Consider the following 11,904-nt stretch of genomic DNA (forward strand, 5'->3'; position numbering starts at 1 on the left):
AGAAAGCATCCCCCCCCCCCCCCCTTGTCACTTGTCCTGCGCCCGGTACTCGGTGACAGAACAGATTCCAGAAGCCTTGAAGTGTGATAAACTGTCGGGAACACTCCATCTGCCAACCCAGCGTTAAATAATTCACACAGCCCACTTCCATCTCCCCTAAGCCGCGGCGTTCATTATCACATCTCGCTCCTGTCATTCAGACGTCCCAAGGCAGAGATGCTGTTGTAAGGAATGCGGAGGGGTCCGGAGTTCACCTGTCAGCGCGTTTCACACTGTACTGCTCAGGTTGTTACATCACGTCATCCTCTGCACACTGCACAAAAGAGGATGGGGGCTTATTCACTTCATGGATAATTACTGCCACACGTGGCTCCGTTATCCACTACCTCCACAGGAGCCGCATCATCCTCACCTCCTTCAGCAGTGCTCTGCCTCTCACAATGCATCAACGAGGCACCCAGTGCCCTGCCCTCCCCGACACAGCCCTCACCTGGTGCCTTCTGCAGTGGGATGGCCATCGACCATCGAGGATTCAAAATCATCGATGGTTTTTGGCTCACATTGAATAATTTTGCCATAGATGGGGGAGATCCAGATGGGTTCCCTACATCACCGTAGGGGATGTCTGACACTATCCTGATTGCAGCAACGCCTCCGTGTGTACGCTCTGTGTAATGCGTGTACTGTAGGGGATGTCTGACACTGTCCTGATTGCAGCAGCGCCTCCGTATGTATGCTCTGTGTAATGCGTGTACTGTAGGGGATGTCTCACACTGTCCTGATTGCAGCAGCACCTCCGTGTGTACGCTCTGTGTAATGCGTGTACTGTAGGGGAGGTCTGACACTGTACTGATTGCAGCAGCGCCTCCGTGTGTGCGCTCTGTGTAATGCGTGCACCCTAGGGGATGTCTGACACTGTCCTGATTGCAGCAGCACCTTCGTGTGTACGCTCTGTGTAATGCGTGTACTGTAGGGGATGTCTCACACTGTCCTGATTGCAGCAGCGCCTCCGTGTGTGCGCTCTGTGTAATGCGTGCACTGTAGGGGATGTCTGACACTGTCCGTATTGCAGCAGCGCCTCCATGTGTGCGCTCTGTGTAAAATGTGTCTTAGGGGATGTCTCACAGTGTCCGTATTGCAGCAGCGCCTCCGTGTGTGCGCTCTGTGTAATGCGTGCACTGTAGGGGATGTCTGACACTGTCCTGATTGCAGCAGCGCCTCCATGTGTACGCTCTGTATAATGCGTGCACTGTAGGGGATGTCTCACAGTGTCCGTATTGCAGCAGCGCCTCCGTGTGTGCGCTCTGTGTAATGCGTGCACTGTAGGGGATGTCTGACACTGTCCTGATTGCAGCAGCGCCTCCATGTGTACGCTCTGTATAATGCGTGCACTGTAGGGGATGTCTGACACTGTCCTGATTGCAGCAGCACCTCCGTGTGTGCGCTCTGTGTAATGCATGCACCGTAGGGGAGGTCTGACACTGTTCTGATTGCAGCAGCGCCTCCGTGTGTACGCTCTGTGTAATGCGTGTACTGTAGGGGATGTCTTACAGTGTCCTGATTGCAGCAGCGCCTCCGTGTGTACGCTCTGTGTAATGCGTGCACTGTAGGGGATGTCTCAGTGTCCTGATTGCAGCAGCACCTCCGTGTGTATGCTCTGTGTAATGCGTGCACTGTAGGGGATGTCTGACACTGTCCGTATTGCAGCAGCGCCTCCGTGTGTGCGCTCTGTGTAATGCGTGCACTGTAGGGGATGTCTGACACTGTCCTGATTGCAGCAGCGCCTCTGTGTGTACGCTCTGTGTAATGTGTGCACCGTAGGGGATGTCTCACAGTGTCCTGATTGCAGCAGTGCCTCCGCGTGTACGCTCTGTGTAATGCGTGCACCGTAGGGGAGGTCTGACACTGTCCTGATTGCAGCAGCACCTCCGTGTGTACGCTCTGTGTAATGCGTGCACTGTAGGGGATGTCTGACACTGTCCTGATTGGAGCAGTGCCTCCGCGTGTACGCTCTATGTAATGTGTGCACCGTAGGGGATGTCTCACAGTGTCCTGATTGCAGCAGTGCCTCCGCGTGTACGCTCTGTGTAATGCGTGCACAGTAGGGGATGTCTGACACTGTCCTGATTGCAGCAGCGCCTCCGTGTGTACGCTCTGTGTAATGCGTGCATCGTAGGGGAGGTCTGACACTGTTCTGATTGCAGCAGCGCCTCCATGTGTACGCTCTGTGTAATGCGTGCACCGTAGGGGATGTCTCACAGGGCCTTATTTTGGTTCATTCTTTCTGACAAAATCCTTCTTAGATGGGCAAAACCATGTGCACTGCAGGTGGGGCAGGTGTTACTTGTGCAGAGAGAATTAGATTTGGGTGGGGTTTTACTTCAAAGTGAGATCTATATTGCAGTGTAAAAATAAAGCAGTCAGTATTTTCCCTGCACAGAAACAAAATAACTCACCCAAATCTAATTCTCTCTGCACATGTTACATCTGCCCCACCTGCAGTGCACATGGTTTTTTCCATCTAAGAAGGATTTTGTCAGAAAGAATGAACCAAAATAAGGCCCACAGTGTCCTGATTGCAGCAGCACCTCCGTGTGTTCACTCTGTGTAATGCGTGCACCGTAGGGGATGTCTGACACTGTCCTGATTGCAGCAGCGCCTCCGTGTGTACGCTCTGTGTAATGCGTGCACCGTAGGGGATGTCTCAGTGTCCTGATTGCAGCAGCGCCTCCATGTGTACGCTCTGTGTAATGCATGCACCGTAGGGGAGGTCTGACACTGTCCTGATTGCAGCAGCGCCTCCGTGTGTACGCTCTGTGTAATGCATGCACCGTAGGGGAGGTCTGACACTGTCCTGATTGCAGCAGCGCCTCCGTGTGTGCGCTCTGTGTAATGCGTGCACCGTAGGGGATGTCTGACACTGTCCTGATTGCAGCAGCGCCTCCGTGTGTGCGCTCTGTGTAATGCGTGCACCGTAGGGGATGTCTGACACTGTCCTGATTGCAGCAGCGCCTCCGTGTGTACGCTCTGTGTCATGCGTGCATCGTAGGGGAGGTCTGACACTGTTCTGATTGCAGCAGCGCCTCCATGTGTACACTTTGTGTAATGCGTGCATCGTAGGGGATGTCTGACACTGTCCTGATTGCAGCAGCGCCTCCGCGTGTACGCTCTGTGTAATGCGTCATTGCTAATTGTATTTCTCCCCCATTATGTTGCAGGAACCGTATTACGTGCGCTGCGTGAAGCCAAATGACCAGAAGTCTCCCATCTTGTTTGATGACCGGCGTTGCCTCCACCAGGTGGAATATTTGGGTCTCCTGGAGAACGTGCGCGTCCGGAGAGCTGGATTTGCGTACAGACAATCCTACGACAGATTCCTGCTCAGGTAATGGAATAGGGTTATACTGCAGCGAGCAGATAGAACATGGCGGTGAAAGGTCACAGTAGTGGGGTCTCCTTGTATCTGGGCATAGAAACAGGGGGTACACAGGTCATGGCAGAGCTGGTCATGGTCATAGCTGGGCTGGCTAAGGGCACAACTGCACTCAGTGCCTTGGCCGCCATTTTCACCAAAGGTGGGAATCTCAGTGGGTGGCATGGAAGACATTTGTAGATGCATGTTCTACAAGGGGCCAGACAGACCCTCAGCGATCTCCTGACAGTCACTGGCCATAACACCGGGGTGTAGCACCACAGTCCTGCTGTATTCTGGTAAGATATATGATGCTGCTGTATGTGACGGTACAATCACCCGCGTTGTGTCCTTTCATGGCGTCCATGACAGATACAAGATGACCTGTGAATACACCTGGCCCAATCACCACCATGGACTCAGACATGGAGGCCACCAAAGCTCTGATTGACCAACATGAATTCCAGGACGATGTGGCTTATGGGTGCACAAAGGTTTTCATCCGAACCCCCCAGACGCTCTTCAGCTTGGAACAAGAGCGGGCGCAGCTGATCCCGATCATTGTGCTACTGATCCAGAAGGTGAGAGCTTCCCAGAGCGTGTGGCTTCTGTGCGACCCATTGACTGCAAAACGGACATATAATAAAAAACAAGACAAGTTGTAGTAAAAAACTAAATTTCAATAAAGTGCTTATGTTAGGTAATGGTGGGAGATTACCTCAAATAAGCACTTTATTGAAAAAATGTTTTACTACAACTTGTCTTGTTTTTTATTATATGTCCGTTTTGTATATGTTTTTTTATATATATGTTCTTTTATACTAAATTTGTCATCGAATAAATATATATCCTTATTTTTAAGTAGCCAAGTTTCGTAACTTACAATAATACGGCCTACACACATGCCGATATTAAGGCAGTTTCTAAGCGATTTTGCTTAGTTTGGCAAAGTCGCTTAGCAAATGCCCTCACATCGGTGTATGTGTGGGGGCTGTATCGGCAGCCGTGCGCGTCCCCACGCGTCTTTATCGCTGGCTTAGATTGATGGACAGTGTCCATCAATCTCGGCATCGGCAGTGTTCTCCCACTGGAGAACACTGGCGCTGTCTGCTCGCTTAGCACACAGAGCTGACAGCTTGCTCTGTGTGTGGGCTGTCAGCTCTGTGTGCTATGCTATAGCGGCGCAGCACAGCCCGACCTAGCATAGCTAGGTAGCCCTACACACATCGCTATGTGTGTAGGGCCCATAATTAGTCGCCGTTCTCTTTATATACTTTTTTTACATGTTTTCTAAGTAACATACCATTACTTTTTCTTAAAGATTGGCTGACACCCTCCATAATAAGGGAATATTATTGTTTTAATCATTATTATTCAAGCACAGCTGGCGCCACTCATCTAAAGTGTGTGTGTGTGTGTGTGTATGTATGTATATATATATATATATATATATATATATATATATATATATATATATATATATATATATATATATATATATAGTACTGTATATAATATATAAGCAGCACTTACCCTTGCTCTGCGTGCATGCAGCCTTGCTCTATAAGATAGATAGTTAAATAGGCAGACGGACAGACAGACAGTCAGTGTAGGGAATATGGACAAGTGGAGAGTGATAAGCAACCAGCCAATCAGTTCATAACTGTCGTTTTTAAACCAAACCTGTAACATGACAGTTAGGATCTGAGTGGCTATATGTGTGAGGCCCCCAGGGCTTAGCAAGCCCATCCCAGACTTCCATGAAACTGGCCAATAGGAGCCCTTGACTTATAGAGGAAGAAGTGGGCAGCACCACAGGTGAGCGCACTGCTGATCCCCAGGTACAGGCAGACATGACACATATTACATGTAACATTGAAGGCACTATGGCGCCTTTTTATTACAGGTCACATATACAATGCGATCTGGGCGGGACCTTAATATGCGATCCTAACCTCCGCATGTATGTCTCTACAGACACAGTAACAGAGGCCGTCCCTGCAATCTGCTTCACTGTGTGCCGGGGGTCTGTGAATGCGGGTTAGCGATGCCGCGTGCTGACCACACTGCCCTGCCGGCCCATCGGCTACAATGTCAGAACCGATATGATACTGCGTGATATAGCTAATAAACACAGGGTCACCATTCACCACTGGGATCCACATGTTGGTAATAGACACAAGGTGACCCGGCCCTTCACCACTGGGATCCACCCATTGGTTATAGACAAAGGGTCATCTGGCCCTTCACTACTGGGATCCACATGTTGGTAATAGACACAGGGTCACCTGGCCCTTCACCACTGGGATCCACATGTTGGTAATAGACACAAGATGACCCGGCCCTTCACTACTGGGATCCACCCATTGGTTATAGACACAGGGTCACCCGGCCCTTCACCACTAGGATCCACATGTGGGTAATAGACACAAGGTGACCCTACCCTTCATCACTGGTATCCACACGTTGGCTATAGACAAATGTCACCTGGGCCTTCACCACTGGGATCCACCCATTGATTATAGACAAAAGGTCACCTGATCGTTTATCATTGGGATCCATCCATTGGTTATATACAAAGGGTCACCTGTCCCTTCATCACTGGGATCCACCGGTTGGTGATAGACACAAGGTGACCAGGTCCTTCAGCATTGAGATACACCCATTGGTAATATACACAAAATGACCCGACCCTTCACCACTGGGATCCACTCATTGGTGATAGACATAGGGTCAACCGGCCCTTCCTCATTGGGATCCATCCGTTGGTGATAGACAAAGGGTCACCGGCCCTACACCACTGGAATCCACCCATTGGTAATAGACGCAATGGGACCTGGCCCTTCATCACTGGGATCCACCCACTTGTAACTGAAACAAGGTCATCCGGCCCTTTACCAGTGGGATCCACCGGTTGGTGATAGACACAGTGGCACCTGTCCCTTCACCACTGGGATCCACCCATTGGTGGCAGACACAAGATGACCCGACCCTTCACCACTGGGATCCACCCATTGATGATAGACACAGGGTCACCTGGCTCTTCATCATTGGGATCCATCTGTTGGTTATAGACAAAGGGTCACCTGGCCCTTCACCACTGGGATCCACCCGTTATTGATAGATGCAAGGGGACCCACCCGTTCATCACTGGGATCTACCCATTGGTAATTGAAACAAGGTGACCCGGCCCTTCACAAGTGGGATCCACCCACAGTACACACATAGTGACATGGCCTTTCACCACTGGGATCCATAGGCTGGTGATGGACACAAGGGCCCCAGGCACCAGTGGACAGGACATATGTGGCGGGATGTAGGAAGTATGTCATTTCTGAATGTACTTAAGCCGCGCTGCTGGGGTTCCAGAGCAAAGGGTTCTCCTTCTGCGGGGGAATAACACAGATGTGACTGGCATTACTCTGGGCAGGCTGCGTGTCTGTATGCCTATGTATACTGTATGTATACTGTATATGTACATAACCACACTATATCTACAGTATATGTCATACAGATATATATCATTTCTGCCCCAATTCATTTATGTTTGCTGTGAAGTATTAGTTGTGTGAGCTCTGTGTGGCAGATGTGGCCCTCGCAGGCGTATAGCTGGCCCTCAGCCCAGTTACCAGCATCATTATTCCAGGACAATGGCTAATAGGATCCAGCCAAGCAGTAATACACATACTGTAATGTATCATACAGTCACTGATCTCAGGCAGTGACCATGTGACCGGGACACAGGCCACACACCCAGTATAAACCTCTACAGGACACGGAGCACAGATATCCCCTGACAGAGGAATGAGGAGGTGATCACTCACATATCCAGCTAGTAGAATCCACACACGTGTGCACAATTGCAGGCGTGTGCGGAGACACACACAGACTGGGAACAGACTCCTAACGGCCCCCCAGCACGAAGATGAAATAGGATCCCTCATCTCCTCCCCCTGCCTCCCCACAGACCTGTAGTATACTGTATTATCCGAACCGCCCCCCCACACACACAGACCTGTAGTGTACTGTATCATCCTCCTGCCCCCCCCCCACACACACAGACCTGTATTATACTGTATCATCCTCCTACATTGTATCATCCTCCTGCCCCCCCCCCCCCCACACACACACAGACCTGTAGTGTACTGTATTATCTGAACCGCCCCCCACACACACACAGACCTGTAGTGTACTGTATTATCTGAACCGCCCCACACACACACAGACCTGTAGTGTACTGTATCATCCTCCTGCCCCCCCCCCCCCCACACACACACACAGACCTGTGTTATACTGTATTATCCTCCTGCATTGTATCATCCTCCTGCCCCCACACACACACACACACACACACACACACAGACCTGTGTTATACTGTATTATCCTCCTGCATTGTATCATCCTCCTGCCCCCACACACACACACACACACACAGACCTGTAGTGTACTGTATCATCCTCCTGCCCCCCCCCCACAGTCCTGTAGTGTACTGTATCATCCTCCTGCCCCCCCCCCCCCACACACACACACAGACCTGTGTTATACTGTATTATCCTCCTGCATTGTATCATCCTCCTGCCCCCGGCCCCCACACACACACACACACACACACACAGACCTGTAGTGTACTGTATCATCCTCCTGCCCCACACAGTCCTGTAGTGTACTGTATCATCCTCCTGCCCCCCCCCCCCCCCCCCACACACACACACACACAGACCGGTGTTATACTGTATTATCCTCCTGCATTGTATCATCCTCCTGCCCCCGGCCCCCACACACACACACACAGACCTGTATTATTCTCAATGCAATCCCATCGATGGGATGTATGATGCTGGAGGCACAGGGAAAGGGCTGCGAAAACATCCCATCCCTGTGGTGCCAGGAACGGAAGCCGGGGGGTCTGCGCATGTGCGGTTATGCGCTGACCACACTGCCGTCAGGGCAGTGCGATCCGTATCCCATAGACTGCAATGGGCTATCACCATCTCAGAAACCTATGGGGGGTGCACCCGGAGGCGATGCAGGGGGATTGCAGCAGGGAACGTACGGCCCCGGGGTCACCCATTTGCCTCAGTGTGACGTTTCTCCCTCAAGATGCAGTGATACCACGCACGCCTACTAGGTGTTCTCAATGTCAGATAATCAGATATTGCTGGGACCGTGAGTGGTATCAATCTGCTCTGCACCTGTCAGGACACCCCTATATATATTGGGGGCAGCAGTGACTCAGTGTCTCCTGCCCGCCAGTGCCCGCCCCGTGTTTCCATCACAGATGAAGCATGGGTAGCGGCTGCTACAGCTGTTCCCCAGGAGAAACATCTGTCATTTATTTACGCTGTCCTCGGATAATCCGTGTACCATGTCCGAGGGGGAATTATAGACAATGGTGGGAGGGGGCCCTCAGGTTAATGAGCTTTGAGGAGTAATAAGATCAAGGGAATCAGTAGACGCCGTATGTCACGGGACAGACAGAAATATTACGCTGCGCACGGGACCAGGGTGATGTCACTTTCGGTAAAAATAGGACAGAATTCATTGATGAAGGGAATGGTAACTTTTCACAAATAAAATCGCTTTAGAGACACCAGGAGGGGGTGCGGAATCCTAATCCCAGCCCTGCAACCTCTTCACACTCAGCAGTGGCAATTGCAGGATTTTTAGAGTGCAGCGCAGGGCATTAGAGTACGTACAGGAGTCTGGGGGAGCGGTAACAGCCCTGAAAATTATCTTTTTGTACACTGGATACTGTATGGAATACAGTATCAATATTTACCAGTACAGATGGTCTATATCAGTGGTTCTCAACCTCAGTCCTCAGGGACCCCCAACAGTGCATGTTTTCCAGGTCTCTACACACAATCACAGAGGAAATAATTAACTCAAGCTGTGATCTTTTAAAATGTCAGTGACTAATGAGTGCACCTGTCCACCTGCCAGGTGATCAGGATAATGTGCACTGTTGGGGGTCCTTGAGGGCCGAGGTTGAGAACGACTGGTCTATAGTACAGGCTGTTTCAAAGATTTAAAAAAAGATAAGTGGTCAGGAAAAGGTTAAACATATAATAAATAAATACACAAATATAATAGATACAATACCGCACTTTCTAAGCTCACAATCTTCCACTTCATGGTAAGGCTCCTGTCTCTTCCTCCTGGCAGCTGCTATCTGGTACATTGCGATGTTTGAGGGCTCAGAACCACACATACAGTAAATGTGGTAGAAGAAGCTGGTACACTGGGCATGTGCAGCTGCTCCGCTCTGTCCCTTACACTGCATGATGTGGTGGCAGCTCCGCTCTGTCCCTTACACTGCATGATGTGGTGGCAGCTCCGCTCTGTCCCTTACACTGCATGATGTGGTGGCAGCTCCGCTCTGTCCATTACACTGCATGGTGTGGTGGCAGCTCCGCTCTGTCCCTTACACTGCATGATGTGGCGGCTGCTCCGCTCTGTCCCTTACACTGTATGGTGTGGTGGCAGCTCCGCTCTGTCCCTTACACTGCATGGTGTGGTGGCAGCTCCGCTCTGTCCATTACACTGCATGGTGTGGTGGCAGCTCCGCTCTGTCCCTTACACTGCATGATGTGGTGGCAGCTCCGCTCTGTCCCTTACACTGTATGATGTGGTGGCAGCTCCGCTCTGTCCCCTTACACTGCATGATGTGGTGGCAGCTCCGCTCTGTCCCTTACACTGCATGATGTGGTGGCAGCTCTGCTCTGTCCCTTACACTGCATGATGTGGTGGCAGCTCCGCTCTGTCCCTTACACTGTATGATGTGGTGGCAGCTCCGCTCTGTCCCTTACACTGCATGATGTGGTGGCAGCTCCGATCTGTCCCTTACACTGCATGATGTGTTGGCAGCTCCGCTCTGTCCCTTACACTGCATGATGTGGTGGCAGCTCCGCTCTGTCCCTTACACTGCATGGTGTGGTGTCAGATCTGCCCTGTCCCTTACACTGTATGATGTGGTGTCAGCTCTGTCCCTTACACTGCATGATGTGATGGCAGCTCCGCTCTGTCCCTTACACTGCATGATGTGGTGGCAGCTCCGCTCTGTCCCTTACACTGCATGATGTGATGGCAGCTCCGCTCTGTCCCTTACACTGCATGATGTGGTGGCAGCTCCGCTCTGTCCCTTACACTGCATGGTGTGGTGGCAGCTCCGCTCTGTCCCTTACACTGCATGATGTGGTGGCAGCTCTGCTCTGTCCTTTACACTGCATGATGTGGTGGCAGCTCCGCTCTGTTCCTTACACTGCATGATGTGGTGGCAGCTCCGCTCTGTCCCTTACACTGCATGATGTGGTGGCAGCTCCGCTCTGTCCTTTACACTGCATGATGTGGTGGCAGCTCCGCTCTGTCCCTTACACTGCATGATGTGGTGGCAGCTCCGCTCTGTTCCTTACACTGCATGATGTGGTGGCAGCTCCACTCTGTCCCTTACACTGTATGATGTGGTGGCAGCTCCGCTCTGTCCCTTATACTGCATGATGTGGCGGCAGCTCCGCTCTGTCCCTTACACTGCATGATGTGATGGCAGCTCCGCTCTGTCCCTTACACTGCATGGTGTGGTGGCAGCTCCGCTCTGTCCCTTACACTGTATGATGTGGTGGCAGCTCTGCTCTGTCCCTTACACTGCATGGTGTGGTGGCAGCTCCGCTCTGTCCCTTACACTGCATGATGTGGTGGCAGCTCTGTCCCTTACACTGCATGATGTGGTGGCAGATCTGCTCTGTCCCTTACACTGCATGGTGTGGTGGCAGATCTGCCCTGTCCCTTACACTGTATGATGTGGTGTCAGCTCTGTCCCTTACACTGCATGATGTGATGGCAGCTCCGCTCTGTCCCTTACACTGCATGATGTGGTGTCAGCTCTGTCCCTTACACTGCATGATGTGGTGGCAGATCTGCCCTGTCCCTTACACTGCATGATGTGGTGGCAGCTCCGCTCTGTCCCTTACACTGTACGGTGTGGTGGCAGCTCTGCTCTGTCCTTACACTGCATGATGTGGTGGCAGCTCCGCTCTGTCCCTTACACTGCATGATGTGGTGGCAGCTCTGCTCTGTCCCTTACACTGCATGATGTGGTGGCAGCTCCGCTCTGTCCCTTACACTGCATGATGTGGTGGCAGCTCTGCTCTGTCCCTTACACTGCATGATGTGGTGGCAGCTCTGCTCTGTCCCTTACACTGCATGATGTGGTGGCAGCTCCGCTCTGTCCCTTACACTGCATGATGTGGTGGCAGCTCTGCTCTGTCCCTTACACTGCATGATGTGGTGGCAGCTCCGCTCTGTCCCTTACACTGCATGATGTGGTGGCAGCTCTGCTCTGTCCCTTACACTGCATGATGTGGTGGCAGCTCTGCTCTGTCCCTTACACTGCATGATGTGGTGGCAGCTCTGCTCTGTCCCTTACACTGCATGATGTGGTGGCAGCTCCGCTCTGTCCCTTACACTGCATGATGTGGTGGCAGCTCCGCTCTGTA

At 51.6% G+C, this 11,904-nt stretch overlaps 1 protein-coding gene across 1 annotated transcript in view; it reads left to right on the top strand.

Annotated features, from left to right (window-relative positions):
• Positions 1–11,904, top strand: part of LOC146079830 (unconventional myosin-Ig-like) — a 194,502-nt gene that overhangs the window by 82,628 nt on the left and 99,970 nt on the right. The window contains 3 exon segments of the mRNA XM_083186470.1: positions 3,219–3,385; positions 3,785–3,821; positions 3,823–3,993. Of these exon segments, the coding sequence (XP_083042596.1) occupies positions 3,219–3,385; positions 3,785–3,821; positions 3,823–3,993 (375 nt within the window).

The sequence above is a fragment of the Crinia signifera genome, chromosome 5 (genome assembly GCF_055691185.1).
Source record: "Crinia signifera chromosome 5, ASM5569118v1, whole genome shotgun sequence".
NCBI classification, from domain to species: domain Eukaryota; kingdom Metazoa; phylum Chordata; class Amphibia; order Anura; family Myobatrachidae; genus Crinia; species Crinia signifera.